The sequence below is a fragment of the Podarcis pityusensis genome, assembly GCF_964106645.2.
Source record: "Podarcis pityusensis genome assembly, chromosome: 10".
In the NCBI taxonomy this organism is placed as follows: Eukaryota; Metazoa; Chordata; class Lepidosauria; order Squamata; family Lacertidae; genus Podarcis; species Podarcis pityusensis.
Window position 1 is genome coordinate 44,972,933 of NC_138035.1, and position 25,590 is coordinate 44,998,522.

Consider the following 25,590-nt stretch of genomic DNA (forward strand, 5'->3'; position numbering starts at 1 on the left):
ATCTACACTGCACACATTTTTGTACTGACATCGACCTACTGATATATCACTTTTCTGGGTGTTTTGCATTTTTGTAAAGCTATATAACAGACAGATGAAATAACAATTCATGTAATTCTACATATGGAAATGTTATGGCTATCAGTGAGCTAATTTAAATTATATTGTGAATCAGCTGAAAAGCTGTTCCACTCCTGCTCCATCTGGAAGTCAACTTTTATGTGAAAATGCATTAGAGTACATGGAAGGTATTATTACATATTTAAACTACTGAAAAACTAGATCTAACCATTGAACACACACATGGGGTTTAGAAACTAGGCACATCAGATTGGACTTGGAATAAATGTGCAACAGCTTGTTACTTGCCTTGACTGCAGAATATTTGAACAAGTTACTTGATCCTTTATGAATATCAAAATAGGTTATCCTCAAAGAGGATGGAGCTATTAATAGCAATATTAAATTTAAATGCAGAAGGAAGCGAATAGGTGTATCTAGGAAGAGATTGTTTAATTTACCTATGCTGAATATATACGTCCTCAAAATCTACCTTGAAAACTATTGAAAGGTTGGTAGAGATGGATTTTGAAGCTGGATTTCCTGGACTTGCCTTGCAACATTAAAATCAGGTATTTTGAAAGCAAGAATACATATTAATGTTGTTTTTCAGTTTCTATTGGTTTATAGGCCTTAAAAAGACTGGTGTGTAAGCCAACCTGGGAGTAAAGATTATCAGATTTCACTCATGAAGGAAAGCAAAAATCATGAAATTACTCAATTCAGAAGAACCCATTCCACTTCTAGGATGTTGGTGCCTTTTCCACAATGGCCTAGCTTTCATGACATAATTAGCAAAACCTTGGTTTAGCAAGACCACACAAGCATGTGAAGGGAAAGCTAACCTTGGTTTAACTCAGCACTGCACAGCAGGAAAAGGATCGGCGGCTACTGGTCCCTCTCCAGACCCAGCATGTTCATGCGGTCAAGGTTCAGCTTAGAATGTTATTCAAACCAGGCCAAACCATCCTCTTAATAAGTGAAAAGGGGCCACTATTTGATACCTTATGATTTCCTACCGGTGGTCCATTGATCAGACACTGTAAATATTGGAGAGCAGTCTCACAGGTATCAACTGTATCTGAAGAAGTGTGCATGCACACGAAAGCTCATACCAATAACAAACGTAGTTGGTCTCTAAGGTGCTACTGGAAGGAATTTTTTTATTTAGGTATCAACTAAGTTTTACTCAGCATAGACCGCCTGAAATAAATGGACCTAACGAGATCAATGTTTGAGCAACTGTAGTTTATTTTTAGACAACTACCAATTTTATCATAGATTTTGGAAAAGCTAATGAGAACAAATAAATTTTGCACATCCTTGTTCCTGGGAGGTTTTTTTTTGGGGGGGGACACAGTAATTTACAGTATACAGACCTATATAATAGAAAACAAAACAGCAGCAGTTAAATAACTGTGGACATAAGATTGGCAGAAAAGAGTGACAATGTTTGTTTATAATTGTTAAATGAAATAAAGGGGAAATATACATGGAAAGATTCCCAACATAAAGTTCATTCAATTACTGTGCCTGATTCACTGGAAATGATCTGTTCCTTCTCCTCGCCTCCCTACCCCAGCTTCAGGGAATTGTATATACCTATCTACCAGGATAAAGATAATGCAGTTTAGCAGTCACTGTATGAATTTTATAATACTTATTGAGACATAAACAAAAGCTTAAGGTAGTTAGCATGACAATGATGCAATACTTGAACCAGTCACATTTTAAAAAAAAAGTTTCCCTAACATAATATGAGATAGCAGGACAAAAGAATTTAAGTGTGGGAGAGAAAGTGAATTGCATCCAACAAGAGAACAAAAGGAACAGCACAATGTAAGTCATAACTGATAATTAGTGTACATAAGAGATCAAAGGCCTGAATGTTAACAGAACCTCTTTGTTCTGGTATAGGCATTCATATGGTTCACAGATTAAGAGACCTGTGTGAATAACACTTAATAAGGTCATTCCATTCTCTAAATCATATCCCTAGCAAAATGCTTTAGCATTTCTAAAATATGTTTTATTAGGCAGAGGAATAGGAAAGGGTTATATATGCTGTCTGAATTTCTTTATATATTTTATGCCTATGAGAGCGAAAGTAGAATCTTCTCCACTTTAAATTAAAATTAAAACCCAGGAATTTTCTGTCTGTAATGTTCAGCACAGAAAACGACTAAAACAGTGGGGACTGCCTATGTCAGGCATGGGCAAACTTGGCCCTCCAGAAGTTTTGGGACTACAACTCCCATCATCCCTGACCACTGGTCCTGTTGGCTAGGGATGATGGGAGTTGCAGTCCCAAAACATCTGGAGGGCTGAGTTTGCCTATGCCTGACCTATGTGATTCTAAGATTCCTTATTTGCAACAGCAACTTTTAGCTTTCTTCCTCCATCCTCATAGCTATTTAAAAACTCATTGATGCTCATAATATTTGAGCTAGTCTTGCTGAAAAATGGGTGTGGTTATTTAATATATTTATATATTATTTTTCTTCTAAAACATAAGGCAGATATTAACATCCCAAGCCATTTTGGTGAAGTGGGCCACTATTAGAACTAAGACATGCCAGGTTCATCCCAGGACTATGGACACTCCTTAACATTCTGGGTGACTCACAGCAGTTTACTATTATACAAATATTTACAAAATATAGCTCCCTATAATTTTATAGAGCAGACAAAGCAAAAAGGAAAGAGTGGTGTATATAACTGTAACATCTCAGGTCGAAATGATTTCCATCTCTGTTGTTCATCCAATGTTTTTGTAAGCTGCACCTTCTGCCATCTAAGGCTCACATTCCTTTCCCAAACTCATTCATCCCAATCTAGAACAACAACGAGTTTTGCGGCTTTATGGCACAAGGTTTCATACCATGAAGCATCCTGGAAATGGTAACTAATTAACACATAGGAGTGTGATAAATCTATAACCCCGATTCATGCCCACAGGTATTAAAACTTAATTTCCCTAACAAATTCTGATTCATTGTGGTTCTCTTTCCTCCCACTGAAATTCCTCTGTTCAAGGATGACCACTTTAAAGTCAAGTACAGAGAGTCCTGCTGAGTTGAAATGTTCTTTTACTTGTTTCTAAATATTGCCATTTCTGGTGCCAAATTTGTGTTCATTGATACTTTTGTGTTAGGGCTGGCATCTGGGTTTGTTACAGGGTCTTGACTTTTATTTGCTATTCCAAGATACACTAAAGAAAACCCATTCTAAAAGTATCTCAAAGATGCTCCAGTGTCCACATGAAGCTGTCCATCACATCACACCTGCGTTTCCCCATTCATTCCAAAGGAGAGGGCAACGCTGTGCGCATGTTGCTTCCATTGCACTGGACCTCTCCCCAAATGTTTAAATGTCTTTTTTTATTTCCCCACCCTTCTTTGGAGATTCTATACAGTGGTACCTTGGATTACATACGCTTCAGGTTACAGACGCTTCAGGTTACAGACTCTGCTAACCCAGAAATAGTACCTCGGGTTAAGAACTTTGCTTCAGGATGAAAACGGAAATCATGCTCTGGCGGCACGGCGGCAGCAGGAGGCCCTATTAGCTAAAGTGGTGCTTCAGGTTAAGAACAGTTTCAGGTTAAGAACGGACCTCCGGAACGAATTAAGTTCTTAACCCGAGGAACCACTGTACTATAATCCATGTTGCCAGTGTCCCAGTTCCTCCCCAACACAGACTGGGCAGAGAGGAGGTTCCTTCTGAACAACCCAGCATCCATCATGCCTCACAAGCATAAAGAAAATGCAGCCCCTCAAAAATCAAGGAGTAAAAGGGGCAAAACAACAACAAGTGACTTTTTAGAATAAATATTGATAATTGGAAAGTAATTTCTAGGATTCTTTTCTAAAAAAGAAAAACTTTCACAGCTGCAAAGATAATGGTCTGCTTTGCACAAAATGGTAAGGTGAACTATGGTTTAGTGGGTCCATACAAGTATGTAGCCTCCGGAATGGGGCCAGCAGCTGCTTTGCTGATCCCTGATCATTTTTACTGCTACAGCACAGTATGGCTTAGTGCATGGGTAGGCAAACTAAGCCCGGGGGCTGGATCAGGCCCAATCGCCTTCTAAACCTGGCCTGTGGACGGTCTGGGAATCAGCGTGTTTTTACATGAGTAGAATTTGTCCTTTTATTTAAAATGCATCTCTGGGTTATTTGTGGGGCCTGCCTGGTGTTTCTACATGAGTAGAATGCGTCCTTTTATTTAAAATGCATCTCTGGGTTATTTGTGGGGCATAGGAATTCATTCATTTTTTCCTCCAAAATATAGTCTGGCCCCCCACAAGGTCTGAGGGACAGTGGACTGGCCCCCTGCTGAAAAAGTTTGCTGACCCCTGTGTTGTCCAAAGCAGGATCCATGTTTAAGCTCTCTCCTTGCTAACCATCAGCCATACCCAATGTTTCTTTGTGAGTTCTCAATAAGACATGGTTTGGCTTATTGGATCATGTGGACAAGGTGACTGACCTTAAGAACTGTAAGCTAGCAACTGTTTTGGCTCTAAGCTTGCTTATATGTTTCTTGTCATATTCAGCTGCAAATGAATTTCATCTCTGGTTCAACACAGAAAGCTTTCTTTCAAGGACTGCAACAGAAAAATAACACTAGAGGCTTATTTCAGTGCATGATTACTGGAAGATGTCAAATTCCATGTGGTATTAATTAAAAGCTTCGTTTTTAGATTATTTGAAGCCCTTAACCAAGGAGAGAGAGATGAAAGTATTTTTGAAAGGGAAGTGAGAAAATGAAGTCATGTTTCTCTCCATGCTGAGACAGCATGATATGTGTGCTGGTCTAGAAGGATCAAGCAGACTGCAGCTCCAATATAATATGCAAAAATAATAATGAAATAAACCAAGACTTTCGATGTCTTAAGTCTACTTCCAGAACTTTTAATACTTCCTTCCTGATCTGTCTTGCGAGTCTCAGAAAGTATCAGAACATTTTACTGAAGAAGATAAATGTTTTAGCAGGCAATTTAAGTCAAAGATATGCACAAGTCTAATCACAGCCGCCTTCTTCTTTATTTTAATCCTGCCCATGGAGGAAATCAGCAATTGAGACCATTCATCAGGATCTTGAGCTGTGCACTTTGAGATACTCTGAGTATTTAGTTTAATGAACTTTAGTTTAATGATTTTCCATTAATATTTATTTTTATGCTTAAGCAAGCCTGCTTAAGCACAGGTTTTATAAAAGGAAAATGATATGCAGATATTTCAGTATTAAGCTAGTTTCAGTTTCCAGAAGAAATGACAGAATCATCTAGACCATGGCATACTATACTGTGATGGATCACTGTGGATCACTTAAGGAAAGATGAAGGATAGTTGCATGACTACTGGAGCTCTGCGCTTAATCTTTGATTAAAAGTTTGGCTTTGCTAGCAACTTTATTGGATGAGTCAAGACAGAGTATATCAACGATGGCAGTCACACTGAATTCTCCTTCCTCCATGCAGTGTATTTAGAAGGCAGCTGCTCTGTCTCTCTCATATTTGTCTCCCTTTAAGAAAAAATATTATGCTCATAGTTCCTGCAGATATGTGATAGAGGTGTTTGATTAAAACACATATCTCCAGAAACTATGAGCATTACTCTCTCTTTTTTTCTTTTAAAGGAAGACAGATATGGAAAAAGACAGAGTAGCTTTCTCCAACAGGGAAAGAGAAAAATTCAGTGTGACTGCCATCACTGATGTACTCTGCCTTGACTCATCCAATAAAGTTATCAGCAAAGCCAAACTTTTATAAAGTGAATGAAAGGGAGAAGGCCATTCAGCCCTGTGAAATGCTTTCTCAGCGCTGAGTGAGGTAGTGACTGCTAAAGCATTTGACACTTTGTATTTTATGGATGAAAAGGAAAATCACTCACCAGCAATTGCTTTTGTCATAGTCTATCCCCCGCCCCCCCGCCCCCATTCTACTAATATAGACATTCAAGGACAGAGAGTGTGTCAACTCCACCTACTCAAAAGTAGGAACCATTGGAAGCTGTTGACAATTTCTGGATACGCATATAGCTCAATCCATATTCTGTAATGTGGGATCATAACGAATAATTTTTTCCTACTCTCCAACAAAGGAGATGCTACTTTAGAAGATCAAACGTCTGTGGTTAAGGAAAATATACACCTACAGCTGCAAGTTCTGGAGGGCAAAGAATTGCAAACGTTGGAATACTGGTTAAACCACAAGAAGAGAAATGTTACCACAGGACTGTGCATTCTGTTCACACATCACTTCCACACAGCTGAATCATTCGGGTTAATATTGATAATATTTCTCTTCCATGAAAACATTAACAGAAATCATCTAGCAGTGCCTGAAATATCTCAATCGATATCTGAGGATACCCTTCACCCTTCAAAATAATAATAATGAGGAGGAGGAGGAGGAGGAGGAGGAGGAGGATATTTTAAAGGAAATCACAGTAACAGATAGAGAGATCTGGATGCCGTTTTCTACATCTAGAAATATGTTAGAAAATGTTTTGCAAGGAAAGTGATACTGTGAAACAGCAGGCTGCCAAATGGAAATGTATGAAACCTAAAACAAAATTAGCTTCTGTGAGAAAGGAGCTGAAAGGAACTGAAAGTTCAGTTTCAACTGAACTGCTGAAAATAAGAACCAAGGTAGAAGGAAGCATATAAGACCTGAGGTCAGAAGATGAATGACAATACAATAAACCTGAAGACAAAGGTGTGTAAATCAATATAATATTTCACAAATAGGAGGCAATGAGATATATTGCTTTAGGGTGGCCAGGTGAGAAGGGGGCCAGGACTTCTGCATCTTTAATAGTTGTGCAGAAAAGAGAATTTGAACAGAAGTAACTTGTCACACACAAGTTCTGCACAACTGTTACAGGTACAGGACCTCCGGTCACCCTATGAGGATCTGTGACTTCAGCTTTGCTTGTATCTGAAAGATGATAGGCTTCAGAGCTAGGGAACTCTTATCCATTAAGACCTGGAAACTGAGTTGAACCAGGCTTAAAATAGGGAAGACACTATTTTTTATCCCAGCCAAAATTTGCTGAGTTACATTGTATTCTTTTGTCCTCCTGAGTTTGCATGCTTTGCTGTGAAAGGCTGTGGTTGGTTTGTTTATTTTCTGCTATTAAATAAAATATTCTTACTGGACATTGTCTGCCTATGGGTGTGCAAGTGCTGATTGGATTGAAACATTTGCTGAAGGCCTGAAGCATATGTATTGGGAGAGGTTTTAGGGCTTTTCAGCAATCTTTTAGCCCAAACGTTTTAAATCTTGAGATTTTATTTCTGCTATTTTATTTTATTTTACCCTTGGATCTTTTTGATTGCCCTATTCTGAAACTTTTTTTTTTAACAATATCCTTTTTGAGGTGCAATCTCCAACTTCAGAATTATTCTGTTCACCACAAAGTATCTAACATTTAGTGTCACCGTCTTCTTGGGCCATCAGAATACAAATTTCAATTATACCTACTCATAATAATTTTATCTATTAACGTTATATTTATTTCTATTTTTAGCGACAATTTCTTGTTTACTTGTCAAGCATATAATTCTGCCTCGTGCCCATTTTAATCTGAATACCACATATTCTCATTTTCATTAACACACCTTGCTCAACCCATCTGGACACTGAGCAAGTTTTCTCTTTCTCCTGCATTGGCCTGTTAGATGAGAGCTCAAGATGAGGGGAACATAATTTACTTAGCAATGAATATCAAAATCATTTAATAGCCATTTTCAAACATGCTTACTTTGCAAGACAGCTTCTAAGGCAAAATTATTCTGTTTTTGTTAAAGTGATTATGAGCAGAACAAATGACTCTGGTACAGCAAAGATAAAATCCAGAATATGACCAACGTAATCTATGACATTTTACTATGGTAAAATCAACAAGAGCTGCTAGATTCCATTGCATTTATAATTAGAATGACTTTATTGTAATTCAAGATGTGTTTTTGAAAGGAAAATCTTTAAGAATAATAAATATTATAATGAGTGCTTAGGTGAATCAAAAAAATTTACATTTGAAAAACAGATGTCATCTTTGATAAAGGGTTACTTTGCATTTTTCATAGTGAATTTTTAAACTAAAAAAATAAAAGGATAAATCTGTCAAAAAATAATAAATCACATTTTAACAAAAAATATTAAGCTGTAATACCTGTGCACAAATATTCTTACAAGAACAGTACAAACAATGTTTTCCCAAGGGAAGTACTACAAAAAACATCTTATTACCATATGACAAATGTTATATATTAAATAAACTCAAATCAGCTGTGACATAAGCCAAATTTGTTAGTCTTTAAGGTGACACAATATTTTTTTTCCAAACACTGTTGCCATTCTGGAAATAGAAGCACTTGACACTCTGAGAACCACAAGGCTTTAAGGAGCCCATTTATATTATTATGGGAAGTTAAATGTAATAGTGTTAAGAATCACATAAAATGTTGCTCTGTAATTACCATTTATGCTCTTGAATGCAGAGGCAACAGTTACTTAACTGAGCATGGACCCTAACCAATGGCTTCACATTACAAGAAAGGAGATCCCGACTAAACATCAGGAAGAGCTTTTTGACATTAATAGTAATAATAGTAATAGTAATGATAATTATGATTTGACCCCACTCATCTCGCTGGGTTGCCCCAAGAGTTGTTCAAGAGTGGAAGAGACTCCCATGAAGGGTGATGGACTCTCCTTCCTTGGGGGCTTTTAAGCAGAGCTTGGGTGGCCATCTGTCATGCATGATCTAGCTGAGATTCCTGCATTCCAGGGGGCTGGACTAGATGACCCTCAGGGCTACTTCCAGCTCTACAAAACTATGATTCTACGATGCAGCTGATGACTAACTTGACCTTATTTCTTTTGTAGCAAATGGAATATTGCACTGCTGGAACCCTGTCAACTGATTTCACACCTACTGACTTTGCTTTAGTGAATATCTGATGGTTGCACATACCATTTGGCTTCTTCTTCCAGTGCTCCGGCAGCGTGCTGCAAATATATGAAGCCGTCTCATACTTAAATCAGAAGGCTGGAACATTTAGCCCACTGTCCGTGTTGTGACTTACAGTGAGTCTACAATACCTCTGGAAAACATATTTGCCGGCCTCACGACTTAAGATCCTTTGAACTAGAGATACAAAGGATTGAACACAAGAAGAGTCTGCCAGGACAAGCCAAGGGTCCATCTACTCCAGCATCCTGTCCTCACAGTGGCTGAACAACAAGTAGGATCTGAGCAGAAGAGCACTCTCTCCTGCTGTGGCTTCCAGCCACAGAGAAACAGAAGCATTGCAGCCTCCAACTGAGCAGCAGGCAGGGCAGAGCCATCCTGGCTAGTAGCCATCGATAGCTTTCTTCTCCATGATTTGTCTAATCCTTTTTTAAAAAGCCATCCAAGTATAGATAGTCACAACTGCCTCTAGTGGGAGCTCGTTCCATCGTTTAACTATGTGTTGCATGAATAAGGACTTGCTTTCCTCCATCATTCACCTTCATGGGATGTCCACTTGATTGGACTTGGGACCTTCTGTATGCAAACGTATGTTCTACCATTATGCTAGCTTCCTTTTCATGAGCAAAACAACAAGAAAACAAAGTAACTTGTGAAGTACAGAAAAAAAGGACCAGCTTACCAGATTCCAGCCTGGATACAGGTAGTCAGTTCCAACAAATTCAAAATAGTGAGCAAAGCCTTCTTTTAGCCACACATCTTCCCACCATACTGGAGTCACAAGGTCACCAAACCACTAAAAGAAATGAACAAAACTGTGGTTTTAAAATATCACTTGTTCACATTCTATTTATGCAACAAGTAAAGTTCCGAAGGTAGTTGATGAAAAGTTACTGCATTTCTCAGTGGTGACTTCTTATACCTTTTCCTTAATTGTTTCAAAAGATTTTAATAAGGGATTCCTATAGGTTTCACCTATAAGCAGAAAAAGGTAGCTTGTAAGATAACTGCATCCTAGACATTTGCTACTAAGCCTCCTTTAAGGTTTCACCAGAAACTCAGAAACAGAATTAAACATTTGCTTTAAAAAATATGTGAGGGGGGGGGGGAGAGAGAGAGCTAACAATGAACTGTATACAATGAATTTGTGCTGCAACAAGAAAAGGCACTTAAATCTTGCAATACTGGAAAGAAATGAAAAAGCTACGTCATGCTTTGCAAGGTGGTCTTTGGCCCCAGAAAGTAGGGCAGAGAAAATTTGCTTTTTTTCTTCCAGCATGGTTCCTGACTTTCACTAAGTATAACAGAAGGTCAGAAATATCTTGCCTACCCAAGTATCAAAAGAACTTCTTGAATTTTCAGAATAGTAAACCATCTATACTTGTTTCAAGGGCTTGCAAATGTAGTCCAATTAACAGGCGCTCCCAGGTGATTTATTATTTAATGTAATTACTTATGTGTAATTAAAATTGCTCCACCTCCACTAACTGGAGAGTGGGCTATTTAATCTCCAGCCACTGAAAAGTTCCTGGTGTGATCACTTCTAAGCTATCCCTTCTCTCTATCATAAGCCTTGCTGTACTGTTTCCTTGGAATTGCTTCGGACTGCTGTCTCTGTTACTCCAAACAGCTTTTATAGGCATGATAGCTACCAAGTAAGAAGTTCTGAAATATAAAAAATGAAACAACTGAAGGAGAAGGTGAACCACACCAAAATATAAACACACACACACACACATCTCCACCTTGTTTTTTTTTTTGAAAAACTTCCCCTATTCCTTCTAATGATTCCAATGGAAAGGAATTTACCATGACTAGTGAAAATCAGGTCTGTTTTGGGAGGGTGCTGGGAGAACAAGGGTGCTTAGGAGCCTGTAACATGTTGACAAAGCACCCTGTTTCTGGCCTCACAACAGGCAGAGCGCCATTGGAAAAACAAAAGCAGAAGAGGCATCTACCATAACAGCAGGTAGGCCTTCAGAATTGAACATCTTTCTTCCCCTACTGTGTAGGAGGCCTGCAACTTCTTATGGTCCCTCAGCAACCCTCCGAAGGGCAACAGGATTGCTTCTAATTTTTATTTTTATTTTTTTAAGATTCAGATATGTATTTCGCATTTGCAACAGCTCTGACTTTCTCATGATAACCGTATGCTACTATCACCACTGATCATTTAAACTGCCTCTAATGAAAACGACTTCCAACGAAGTGAACCCATAAAATATTGCTGAACCTTTTATCTCATTGTAGTTAGCTTCAAGCAAAACATGTCGAAGGAGCTGAAGATCAACGTCAAATGAGAACAGTGCTTAGTGATCTCATCCTATAATTAGTTAGGGATGCATTTCATTGTCAAACAATGGTAGAGTGGTCATATTCAAATCTTTGAAACAAGCAAACCATATTTTTAAAACTCAAGTTTGTTGTTCTCTCACCTTTTCGGGTTGTGAGCAAATTATTCACTTGTAAACCTAGTTACAAATGTTTAGTAACATTAAAATCGTATGACAGCCAGTGTAGTGTAATGGTTAGAGCGTCAGGTGACTAAGGATGGATAGCTGTCCCAGCATTTAATACAAGAAGATAAGCCACTGCAATTTTTTATTGTTTGATTATCATTTCTATTTTACCATATGCAACATAGCAAATCTAAGTGTTCTTGATTAATTAGATGGTTTATTTAAAAATATTGATTTTAATACTAGTCCTTAAAAATGCATGGGTAGCATGTTTTTTTCTTTAAAAAGAGACACTTCTCACAGACTTGAGAGGGAATGTCACTTTTGAGTTATTGTACACCATGAAATACATCTGCATCATCTAAAAATAAATGATGCCCATTCCAAAGAACCATTCATTCATATGCAAATCTATGCACTTTTAATCAATTAACAGATTAAATCCACATGATTAACCAAATCAGAGCCCTAGTTAGAATATATTTTGCAAGTAATCAGTCCGGAGCCCTATAACAGTACACCTTGGAAACTCCGTAAGACTATCAAATTGAAACAGAAGGATACTTCATGATCTCATGTCACAGAATCATATAATCAGTGTTCTATGCACAAATTGTTGATGGTGTTAAATAAGTTGGGTTGGATCCAAACCAAGAGATCCTTCTGCCCGTAGAAGGCTTTTGATCCAATGGACTGGACCCACTGGTGGCCGGGGCAAGAAGACCATTTTCACCAATTCCCTGTTTTCTCTATCCCTCCACAATGAGAAGCCTGCAGAACACATTTCAAAGTATATGAGGAACTGCAGGGAAAAAGTCAGCAAAAGTTGACTCCCTCCCTCTCACTTTACACCAGTGAGAAGGAAGTTTGGATCCAAGCCATTCTAAATTAATCAAAGGGAAAAAATACTATTATTAGATGAATAGCTATGCTGAGTATATAACCAACCCTTCTGGAAATGTTTTCAACTAGCAAAGGACTCCTTATATTTTACAGGTGCCTACTTCACAGATGTTCAATCTCAGTTTTTAATACGAGTACTAAATCTGAAACACATGACCTAATGGAAACAAAATTGTAACAATAGGAAACAGTGTGATGCATTTTGAACAAAATATATTCTACCAATTTAGCATTTGTAGTTAAGAAACAGTGAACAGCTTCTAGAACTTTTATTTGAATATTCTCACTTCTTAGTTTGAATGGATCTTATCAAGTGATGCTTTCTGAAGGAAGATATTAACTAAAACGGATGAGGGGATAATCCACTTATTACAGTTAATCAGAGGTGAGGAAAACTCTGTCAGTTCAATACATTCATACAGAAGAGATTTCCCCTTGGCTGTCTTGTTACTAAGAAATATATGCTGCACTTCTGATAGATCCGTAATAATTAAAAATTAGCAGGTATATAAGTATTGACTAACCAGAGATGAGAAGCACTTCTGGTAGATCAAATATTGTATCAATAATAGCAGGCCTTTTATCAGTGACCACCATAAAGTACACTAGTCTCTAGATTATTTAGCTCTCCACCAAATCACATCTCCATGTGAGAGGGTATCTACCACTGCATACTAAGTACAACATCTAACCAGTTTCTATGGCATTCCCTGCTCATGATCTGCAATTAGTTCAATATTTTTTTCAAGTCATACTACATTATTCAATTTCCTCTGTGAGTTTGAGATATTATTTGTATGCTACAATGGCTGGTTATTTCTGGTACGAGATAGGCAATGGATGTGATTTTAGGCTTTGAGAAAGGTCTTAAGTGGGATATCTCTCCCTGACAAGACTCAGAGCCTTAAATGCAGAATACTGAGGTATCACATTTCCTCTTCAGCACAATAGCCTTGCTTTCCGATTTCTTTCTAGTGACAACCAGAGATGAGTTACTCTCTCCTCTTGGCTTACATCATATGGGTTCAAAAAAAAATAAAGCCAGGCTATTTCTCCACCCACAAATGAAATACTCATTTTCCAAAGCCAAACTGACTCAAGTCAGCCTGATCTCCAACTCTCCCTTTCCCATTAAATAAGACTTACTTGGCTAGGTCCGCATAGTGGTAGCATATCACCTCCCTTGCCTGGTGTGCTGGTAATGAACTGGGAAGAAATGCCCTAATGGTATTACAGCAGCCCTTGGGGAAACTACATTCCCTCACAGGGTTGGCACAACTCCATTCCAGCCTTTATTCCTGTGCTATTTAAGAGCTATTGTGGGGAAATGTTGGACATTTCCTTTATTTGTGAAAGGGTTGTTTGTAAGGTGAATGAATTACATTTAGAATCAAATATTACCTTTGTTTCAAGAGAGAGAAATGAAGTTTCTGTTCCCTCTACACTATGTCTAACTTCTGCACTCATCTTATGGTACTAAAATGTCATATTTAGATTAAAGAAAGACGATACAGAGGGAAGAATGTGAAATCAATGTAAAGGTTTAACTGTAATATTTTTCAGTATATTTAAGAATCACAATAAACACAGAAGTATAATATTCATTGTTCATATACAGAGAACCATTGCAGAAACATAAAGAAAAAAACGCTTCCCAAGTTTATGTAAGTGAGTAAGAGTGACTATGAAATTTATTTCAGTCACTGCAAGTTTTGACAAGAACATGGAACTCGGCTTGAAACAGTTATGGTGCTATAATTAATCACTTCCTGAGAACACCACTATGCTTAACTATATAAAGACAAAAGTCTATTACAAATCACACCAAAGGGAAGGAAATTTTACAATATTGATCAGGTTCCCATTTCTTGAATGTTGGTGAACTTCTTATGCTTATCATTATAGTGTTTATTATACTTAATGTCTGTCTGTTTATCATAGTAATGTCCATAATTGATGTGTTTCCCTTCTGGGTAACTGAGTTTTCCTGAGAGAACAGTCAACATGGAAAATGCTTTGACTTAAACAACGACAACAACAGTTTTAAGTAGCATGCTCACAAGTGATAAGGTTTATCTCCTACCTGATGGCATAGCTCATGCACAATGACCATAGTGACATCAAGTAAGTATGATATGGAAGAAATGCTTGGATCCAGAAGTATCCTCTGCTCCACAAAAACACTTAGTCCCCAGTTTTCCATAGCAGCATACGGATGCTTAGGCACAGCTAATAAATCTAGAAACAGAATGAAATGTACTTTTACTGCGCTTGTGGGATCTATTATGATCTAAAATTCCTGGTAAATAAAAGAACCATAAACCATATTTAGAATTATTTTTCCAAACAACTCTGCACAAATAAAAACATTAATTTATGTTTCTTTGCAATAACACACTAGTAACACTAATAATTATTTCTGTTAGCAGAGACGCTTCTTTTCTAGTGTCATTTCTTCCCTTGTCTCAACATGCTGTAACATACTTTGAATGGGATTTGGTATCACTCACTGTTTGTGGTAGCAAAACAATAACAAGAAAAAAATAAACTGTAAAATAATGGGAAATCCCTATTCATCAGGTTGGAGCTGTAATATAATGGCTTGAGACACTGTCTTAAATCAGGACCCGAAAATTCAAATTCTACAGAACGTTACTCCTCCACTCACATATGGGATTAACACACACTCGCACCCTTGAACTTAATGGAACTAGCCTCTGAGTAGATATGTGCAGCATTACTCAGTTTTTCTTCACAGCTAACATTATCAATAGTGTATTAAAGATCATTTTAAACATTTGTCCTCATGCCAAAAATTGTCATTTTTAAAAATGTGATTTTTAAAAGAAACCTTTGGAGCAAATGTTTTATAGGTAGGACAAACTCAGATCAACACATGCAAAAATATTAATATTCAAAACATTAATTTTTGAAATAGCAGCAAAGAGAGAAAACAAAAGTCATAAAAGAAATCCTGCACACAGTCATATGTAAAGTGAAAGGAAATTGCTACTTTTAAGGTGAGAAGCAAAACTAATGACATTTGGCCCAGCCACGATTAGAATATTGGACTTGAAGCTCATGTCTCAATGGGTATCCTTGAGACAGTCTCATATTTCTCAGCCTAAAGTACCCTGCAGTACTTTATGCTAATTATAGGCAGTTATTGTTATTAGTACAATTCCTATACTGCCCTTCACCCGAGGATTACAGGGTGGGTAGGTTACAATATAAAACAGAAAAATACATACCATATTAAAAAAAATGAAAACATCAATCAGTTTAGGATAACACTTCATTCATCTGATGAAATGGACTCTAGTCCACAAGAGCTTGTGTCATTAATAGTTGTTCTAGTCTTTGAGACGGAATGGGGAACCTCAGCTCACAAGCCAATCTTGGCCTATCAAGGGATGCAATCTGGCTCACACCCACCTCTCAATCATCTGACATTACTATTAATGTCAGCTGATGGGCTTGACAGCATTCTGTGTTAAATCCTACTCAGTGGGTTGTCCCACCCACCTGTCAAAGTTGGCTTTCCAAAAGTGGTACTTACTAGTACCACTATCTCTTATGTTTTACCCTGGTAACACTGTAGAGATATTGCGCATTGAAATTTGTGTTGTGGCATTGTTATGGCCCACTTTAGCTGGGAAAAATCTTTTCTTCTAAAGCAGCAAGCAAGACAACTTCATGATTTCTGAATCTGGCTTGTTTCCATCAGGTGTCAAGAGTGGTAAAGACAAGTCTGCAAAGGAACAACTATAAGAGTTTATTGTTTCTTGGCAACTGTGTATTGTGTGCAGTGCCTTTTAAATTAGGAACTCTGGAATGGAGGTTATCCCTGCCAAAGGTGGGCTTGAAGTCAGTGTCACTCAGCAGTGACTTCAAGCCCTAATTCAACTGGCTAAATTCCAAGAATTTAGAGTCAGGCACTCTGGAGTGCAGCTGATCCAAGCAGGTTTAAGGTTACCACCAATCAGCTGATTGGCAATAACTTCAAGCTTTGCTCGGATAGGCTGACATCTTCCTTTGCAGTTCAGCTTGAGTGCAAAGGAAAAAACTGATAACCAGAGATCATGGCCCCACCTACCTATCCAAGTAGCCAGTCAGGTATGGGGAGACAGGGAATCACTCTGCTGGGAGGAAAAGTTTCCCCACCCGGCCATAGCTGAGACCAACCACAATTTCTGTTTGCATTACAACAACTTACTTAATTGGAAACTGAAGCAATTTTTATTTTTGTCTCCTTGAATTATTTTCATTCCATTTTGTTCAATCTGCGAAATCAATCAAAATACTGATTTCCTTATACAGTGGTACCTCGGGTTACAGACGCTTCAGGTTACAGACTCCGCTAACCCAGAAATAGTACCTCGGGTTAAGAACTTTGCTTCAGGATGAGAACAGAAATCGTGCTCCGGCGGCACGTCAGCAGCGGGAGGCCCCATTAGCTAAAGTGGTACTTCAGGTTAAGAACAGTTTCAGGTTAAGAACGGACCTCCAGAATGAATTAAGTTCTTAACCACTGTATTGGTGGGTAGTGTGGTCCTATCACTTTATTCATAAAAGGCAGTATATCCAACTAAGTTATACTCCAGGGTACGTAGGCTATATGCATCCACTGATTTCATATAACTAACAGTGGATATCACTGAAGGTCTTTATAACACCTGGAGCATCTGCTGGCCCTGAGAAAAGGCTCTAGTGTAGTACTGTCTGCTGGTCATATTCACCCTGTGCCAAAGGAAATGGAGTAACTACTTCGTTTTTGGCAGCTGGATAAATGGGTTTTAGAAATTCATTTTTCCCCAGTAAAATAATATCATGCAGATATGATTCAATGATTTGTGTAGCAAAATCTGTATGTAAGGTCCTGGTATCTTTTGTTTCCAAACATTTAATTAAAGCATCATAATTATTCGAGTTGTGCAACAGTATATGATTAGAACCCATTATTCTTAACCAATATAATCATGATGCAAAACAGAAACTATCAGTATAACACTAGCCATTTAAAAGTGATTTGAAGAACAACCTGTTTTTTAATTTCACATTTGTCTTTGGGCTCACATCTAAGTTTCTTTTCGTTGCTATCTAATTTAAAAGTGGTGGTTCCTTTTCAATTTGCTTAGTCAATTACATAAAGCCCTTGGGCACCCCTACCTTGAAATTATCAAGTATGCATAACAGAAAAGCTTGCAAGACATCTACCTGCAGCAGGTGTGCCCTACATTTGCAACTTCTCTGCATGTGTCCCCATGACTATTGCTTACACAGCTGTTGTTTATCTACCTTTTCCCTTTCCCTGGGCATGCTAGAAAATACCGGTACTAACTTGTACTGAATTTACTCCTGGACTAGCTTCTATATTATCATCAGTTCCTGGTCAAAATGTAGTCCAAGTGTATTTATACACACTAAATTCTATCCTATTCTTTCTCTAGGCAAAACCTTTCTTTGTAGCTGCAATGAATTCCAGGAGGCTCTATTCCCTTGCAGACTGTCATATAGCTATTAATTTCTGTGTGGGCAAACATAACTAATTGACCCATAGCACAGAGCCATATGCAGGCCTAGCTCAACCAAATGCTAAGTAAACTACTGAACAGGAGTCCCTGCTGTTGTGCAATTATCTTTGAATTTTCCTATTTAGAAAGTGTCCAGTCCAATTCCTTGCACTGGGATTCTTTAAAATACTCTGCAGCTTTTCTTAGAATATCATGGCTGCTCCCTACTCACAAGATAGCAGCAAACTATTTTGATGCAGAGATGCACAGAAATAATTCCAGAACATGTAAAAAAGCTCAGTGTTTAACTTCAGGCTGTATAGCCTGATGGGCTGTAGAAACTAGTATGGGAGAGACTTGTTTTGCTGCAGATGAAGGTATTTCTTCTTTCTCTCCTCCTCTCAGGGGTCATTCCTCCTCTGGCCACTGCTGTGGGTACACCACCTGACTGACTGTGGTGACCACACGTCTTTAGACATGGGCAACTTACACCCGCCAGGAATGATGCCTCAACGCCATCTACACGTGCTGCATCAGGAAGATTTTGGGTATCTCATGGCAGGACAGAGTCTCAAACAAAGATATGTTATCCCAAGCCCACATTCCCAGCATATTCACACTTCTGTCTCATGTTTAATGCTGACCAATTAAATACAAAGGATGTGAAAATGACTCGAACACTGAAAAAAATGTATTTTAATTAGTGTTTTATAAAGACAGCTTTTCGATAAATAGTGTGGGATCTAAATGCTATTGTTTCATACAGCATTGTAGCCATATCTGATGATTCAGAAGAAGGGTAGGACAGCCATAAACTCAGTATCTGATATAAGGATATGATCTCAATGCTCTTATTGAAGCGTATACTATTCATAAAGCTATACTTATAAAGAAGAAATGAAACATGCTGTCACACCAACTGCTTTGAATACAAAGTATAATTTATAACAATGCACAGATAAAATAAGGAGAATTTTGTGACTTGTAACACTCTATTCCCCACTTACATGTGAAAAATTAACCCATAATATTTAACAAATAAATGTATTGCTACAAATGGATCTAGCCGCAACTCCAAACACATTAAGTAATGTTCACTAAATAGATACACAGTTATGCATGATGTGAGGCAATATGTTGTCATTTTGTATAAAAGTTGCTGTGGGACCTAGATGTTGCAAAAGCGGTATAAATTTTAAAACTAAAATAAAGCAGGACCTGAAAAAAGGTACATAATTACAGTCAGCCAGCCATGACTTTTCCAAGGATACATCATTCCATTCTCCCCGGTTTTCAATTCTCCTCCCCTCATACGTCAGCATTCCTTCATGCCCAGTGAATATGTGCTGCACTCATTAGGATATTTTGGGTCCCCCTCCATTTTTTTGTACTTCTGCAACTCTTTGTGTTCTCAAAAGCTTTCTGATGCATTCGTTTTCTGCTTGGATTATGCTTTTTCAGGTGAATCCGAATCCATAATAAGATTTTAAGCTAAGTATTTGTATTGTTATGGGGGGGAGGGTTAGGCTGCATGCCTGAGCACCTTCTAATTCCTAAATCCAGCAAGTGTTAAAACCTAGTGGGAGAGATCAAGGAGGGAGGGCAACTTGTTGCTGTAAGCTCAACAGTTGTGGAATGGGACTTTCTGAGCCATAGGCTCCCTCACAAAAGAGGCGAGGGTGCAGGGACGCTGGAGGGGGGGATCCTCCTTTGGTATGCACACTGAAGGCCAGCAGGTAAAGGTAAAGGGACCCCTGACCATTAGGTCCAGTCGTGACCAACGCTGGGGTTGCGGTGCTCATCTTGCTTTACTGGCCAAGGGAGCCGGCGTACAGCTTCTGGGTCATGTGGCCAGCATGACTAAGCCGCTTCTGGTGAACCAGAGCAGTGCACAGAAACGCCGTTTACCTTCAAACCAGAGTGGTACCTATTTATCTACTTGCACTTTGATGTGCTTTTGAACTGCTAGGTTGACAGGAGCAGGGACCAAGCAACAGGAGCTCACCCTGTCGCAGGGATTCGAACCGCCGACCTTCTGATCGGCAAGTCCTAGGCTCTGTGGTTTAACCCACAGCACCACCCGCATCCCTCTCGAAGGCCAGCAGACTTCCCATCAAAATGCTTGCTAGCTCTAGAAAGTTATCAAAGGGGCTGCAAAAATGTGGGGTTGCAAAGAAATCACAAAGAATACTTTCAAGTGCCTTTTGTCAATTTTGCCCAAACTTAATCATGGCCAGTGCTAAAGCTTTTCAACCTGCGAATCTGAATTATATCATCTAATTTTGTTCCTGCATTTTTATTTAGGTTAAAAAAGAACTGACTCTGTTCTTGTGGAAGCACATCAAGATAGAAGAAGTGCCTCATATAAGAAGGACCAGCCTTATTCAAAGAATCAGCTTAATACAAGAATTCAGAGTGACCAAACAAGTAAGCTGAGCTACACATTACAAAAGAGAGAAACTCAAGGGTTGCTAAACAATCCAACATTAAAGAAAACATTTATCAGACAAGACAAAACCTTGGTCTCTTAAGAGAAATTTTCTTTTGCTTTCTGTAATATCCCTTTATTACGTTATAAAAGCAGAAATCTACAACTTACATTTATCACACTTTCCCCAAAGCTTCAAGTGGCAATTAAAGGAAACTAGAATTTGTGTGTGAACTTTTACAAAGCGTTCCCTTATAATGGGATATGCTAGGCAACTTAATAAAGGAAATTGCTAACTAAGACATCACCTCTTGCTCATGATCTGACTTTCAGAACAAATTTAGTTAGAGAACAGGAGACACAGGCTACTAAAGTAGAGGCCTCACCATCGATACCTGTTGGGAGTACAGAGCAGCAGCAGCAGCAGCAGCAGCAGCAGCAGCAGCAAGAACCAAACTGGTTTCAGAGGATGCCTGTGGCTCCCTCCCCCACCATCCAGTCTATTTCTCTAGCTGTACCAAAGCCTAAAGCTCATCAACTCAGTATCAAATCACTTCCAAGCCTTTGCACATTCCTCATGGTGGGACTGTTTAGACAGGGCTATGCTTGTGATGTATGGTGACCAGAAGTGTAAACAGTATTCCAAATATGATCCTACCATAGATTTTGTGTGTGTGTGTACATATATATATATATACCGTATTTTTCGCTCCATAAGGCACACCGGACCATAGAGCGCACCTAGTTTCGGGGACAGCCTTTGAAGCCTCCGCAGAGCAGTGGGGTGAAGGCACCCCGCTGCCCTGCGGAGGCTTTGCGCAGCCATCCCCAAGCTAGAAAAGTGAGACACAGCACTGTGCTGTGCTCCGTCTTGCTGTTCTGGCTTCGGGGACAGCCTTTGAAGCCTCAGCAGGGCAGTGGGGTGAAGGCACCCCGCTGCCCTGCGGAGGCTTTGCGCAGCTAACCCCAAGCTAGAACAGCGAGACAGAGCACTGCGCAGCGCTCCGTCTCCCTGTTCTGGCTTTGGGCTTAGCTACAAAACCTGCATTCGCTCTATAGGACGCACACACATTTCCTCTTAATTTTTGGAGGGGGAAAAGTGTGTCCTATAGAGCGAAAAATACGGTATATCACATCCCAGGAAATGGCTTCCGACTTGCCAGCTAGACCTGGTGAGGGTAGCCAATGGGTCTTAAGCCCTTGCTGAATCAGTGGAGTTAGCGAGTTGTCTATCACCTGCATGCAAAGACTGGCTCCAGAAGATTGAGAGGACAAGACCAAGAGCAGGTCCAACAGTCAAAAAGGTGGTTTCTCCATGTGCTATAGAGGGAAATGAAGTGGGGCTTCTCAACTGGTGAAGGTAGCTCATCTAAGAGAATGGTCCTAAACCTCTGCTTCCTTACAGCCATAGTTATTTGTGAGAAAGGTTTCAGGAGTAAACCCTGAGGAACAATCCACACCCAATACCTTGTGGAAGATCTTTGGGAGAATAAAAGGCTAGGGAGCAAACACTACACAAATCCAGAGTGGAGTCCCTAAGACAGTTGGATGGCACCTTGTATGCCTCCTTCCAGCAACTCCTATGGCCAAGCTGGTGCCAAAAGTATTGCCCTGCTTTGTTTTGGACCACCTTACTGAGGTCTTGTTGTCTGGGCAGCCCAGGATCTCCATACACACTGCCCAGAATTGCACCCCAGAAAAGTAACTTAGAGGCTGCTAACGCAGCAAAAACAACACAGCAAGTAGCAGTTACCACAGAAGGCACTGTAATTCCCCAGCAGTTTGACTCCATTGTCTCTCGCAAAAGACAGGCGCCAACAACCAACACCTAAATGTGAACTTATGAAGCAGCCTTTATACCAAGCCAGATCACTGGTCCATCCAGGAGCATGCAAAGCATTTTACTTTCCAAATGAGCTTCAGCTCTCCCTGGAAAAAGACATGTAACACATACTTGTTTGTTGTAGGTCTTTTCCAACTAATCACATAAGAGAGTATAGTGGAAAGTTTCTAAATTAAAGGACATAATTCCATGGCTGCATTCACAGATCAGCCATGCTACTCAAGGTCCTGTCCCAAAGACTCAAGAAAAACAAACAAGTGGAACAGAAATCACCAGGGAAGGAAAGACAGCTGTCAAAAATGAAAACAAATATGGAGTGTCCCTCAAACGGAAAGATGCAGAGAGCCATATTAATCCTTAAAAAACAATTATCAACACAGAGTTTTAAAACAAACATGTATTTAATGGGTTTGTTGGAAAGCTAGCAGAAGCTGTTCTTCTCTTTTCTTTTAATCCCATGTAGGTAGCAGTGTTACTGATTATTTACGCTCTCAGGAAAGGGATTTACATAGTCTTATCTGAAATGATGAAGTAATCTATAACACTTACTCAAAATACCATGCATGCACCTTTCTGTAATACATCTGTCTACTGAAATACATATATTAGCATTCATAACTGACTAAAGTGGATACACAATCTTTGTTTTTTTCATATTTAAATGCTCTTTTAGGGCACAACTAGACATGACAATGGAACTAGACATGACAATGCCAAGAAGGAACTCAGGTCCTGCAAATTCTCTGTTAAAACTGCATGGAGAGAGAGTGGGCAGGCAGGAAACAATTTTCCCACCCCAACCCACTTTTTAAAGACTGCTCTTTCATCCATGGTGGGCGGAGGGCGGGAGGCTTTTTATCACTGGAACCTAGCCAGAAGAAAAGCATGTAAATAAAGCAATTTGGGTGGAAGGGCTCAATGGCCCACTCCTACTTTAAATAGCCCTTATACCTAAGCATTTTATAGGTAGTTGAGGGCAGACCCAATTCTCTATACAAGTCTGCAGTTATTGCATTTCGTTTCACCCTTACTGTGGAAGGCTGTGGAGATAAGATAGCAATCTGAGTCTAAAACTGTATGTCATTATTTCAGTCAGAGTCAAATGCATGTTAGTGACCCCCGAGGAAAAATAACTGACATACAGCAGTTCATTGTTGACTTTTTATTGCTTCCTATTGCACAACGAAGTATTTCTTAATATTAAGTGGCATAAACAATGGATGGCTTTTGATATAACAGATGCTTAATGCATTGTAAAATTTAAAGATCCCAAGGGCAGAAAAGAGAAGAAAGAACTATGAGTAGGGAGAAGGTGAAGAAGGAAAAAATAAGTTGCTACATGGAAAGAAAAGTTAAGTCATCATATTTTTAAAAAGCCCTTTTCTGTTAAATTTAGTATGTGACATGCATATTTTTAAATGCCTTATACATTTTTATAGCACCTATTCATTGTCCATAGTTTCACAATTTTAAAAAAGCATCAAATCATTCAGTGATGAACTGAAAAATGAATTCAATTTTCCACTGACAGTGAATTATATTTCATGTACAAACAGCACTGAAATTATAAGCAATGCTTTGTCTTATGAAACAATACCTGAAAGAACCCATCTGAATTTATTCATGGTGTTTTGCGAGAGCAAGCATCTTTCAGAAAGTTTCTAGTGAGGAAAGCTAATGCAAAACTCACAACATAAATATTTCCTCTCTGCTTCATTGCTTGTAAGTTCTTAATGCACACTCTCCCTGCCCCATCTCAGTCTATATTAGATCAAAGAATTGACACTGACAGAATACATACAGAGGCAGAGGCAGCAGCCAGATTGTGGCAATTCTAAGTTGCACTGACAGTGCACAATGTTCAGCCGTTGTGGTATATAAGACATTCATCAAGTAAAGAAATGCATTCTCATCTGAAAATATTTAGAAGAGAGAATTGGTGCAGCCCTCCCAAAAGCGGTGTTTTTAACATAAATACTAAGTGTACCGACAGGATGGAAAATTGCCAACAGCTATTTTCCTAACACCACAGTTAATAGAGCATGAGGACTGTATAGCTAAAAACAACATGTATCTGATCACTGCACACGTTTACACTGCAAAAATTATAACAACCAACTACAAATATAAGACTTCCATAGCAAAACCAGGCATCCTTTCATTTAAGTATGCAGAGTTAAAATATAAAATAGAATGTATTGCTTTAGGAGACACACTTATAAAAACATTATAAAAACATGTTATAAAGTACTGAAACTTTTCCGTTTAAAAATACCATTTAGGCAAGACGTGGCCTTTTGGGGGCGGGTGTGGCAAGCTGAATTAAGAAGCATAAAAGAAAAGTGCCGAACCAAATAATAATAATAATAATAATAATAATAATAATAATAATAATAAATAATAATAATAATAATAATAATAATAACAACAACAACAACAACAACATTTAAAATTCTGTTTCAGAATATTGCAGCTAAGTGACATTTCAGTCACACATCTGCATTACATTTTGAAGGCACTGCTAGAACTCTGTTGTAGTCTTACAGAGCAATTCACAGACAAAAAACCCACCCTCTGCTGTATTGACAAGAACTTCCTCTCCACATTAGCACCGGAAACCTAGCTTGGCAAACCCCAGACACTCTTGGGATCTGAATGCTGAATGGCCCATGGGATGACCAGGCTTTGCTGTTGTTGTTGTTGCTGTTGTTGTTTCGATAAATGGAAAGAAATCTGCTTTGTGAAAGCCAGCTAATTAATGTCTGTCTCATTTAGCATTCCTTATTTTCCTCACCTAGCAGAATCCAACCATTTTCCTTCAGCTTCTAGCAGAGCCTGGGGATGTTTAAGGGGACTTTAAATCTTGAAATAAGAGAAGGAGCTGGGAGGAAAAGAATGGAATACTTTTAAGCATTTACATCTGGATATCTTTACAATGCAATTCTATTGCTCTCTTCCCTGGAAGCAAACTCCATTAAACATGGTGGGACTTACTTCTGAATTGAATTCACATTGGATTGCACTCTTTGATATGGATCCAGTGTATCTACAGCTCCATGCAAGCAAATCGGACTATAGTTCCTTTTCTGAAGGAAAGGTCAGAGAGCAAACCTTGCTGGTCATCGACTTGAAGCAACAATTCCCCTGGGTTCTCATGAGGGCTCAACAAGGAGCATGCATTTCCGTGCTTCACTGCCTGAAGGCACTACAAGGGCTTTTAGGCAGGAGAGTCCAATTCTCACCCACACCTTCCTTTCCTGCAGTAGAGCAGGGAAGATCAGCTCTGGGGAACGTTGCCCATTTTGCCTCTGTGTGGCCAAGGTTCTTCAGACACCTCCTTTTCTCCCAATTTTTGAGCAGGGGCAGTTGTGGTAACACATGCATGCAATCTTCACTCACCTCT

The 25,590-nt window shown here is 38.9% G+C and overlaps 1 protein-coding gene across 2 annotated transcripts in view; it reads right to left on the reverse strand.

Moving 5' to 3' along the window:
- Window positions 1-25,590, reverse strand: part of TRHDE (thyrotropin releasing hormone degrading enzyme) — a 201,660-nt gene that overhangs the window by 88,303 nt on the left and 87,767 nt on the right. For both annotated transcript variants that reach the window (XM_080971159.1, XM_080971158.1), the window contains exons 4-5: window positions 14,487-14,641; window positions 9,724-9,837 (exon numbers count right to left, since the gene is read on the reverse strand). In XM_080971159.1, coding sequence (XP_080827285.1) covers window positions 9,724-9,837; window positions 14,487-14,641 — 269 coding nt within the window. The remainder of the gene's footprint in view (window positions 1-9,723; window positions 9,838-14,486; window positions 14,642-25,590) is intronic.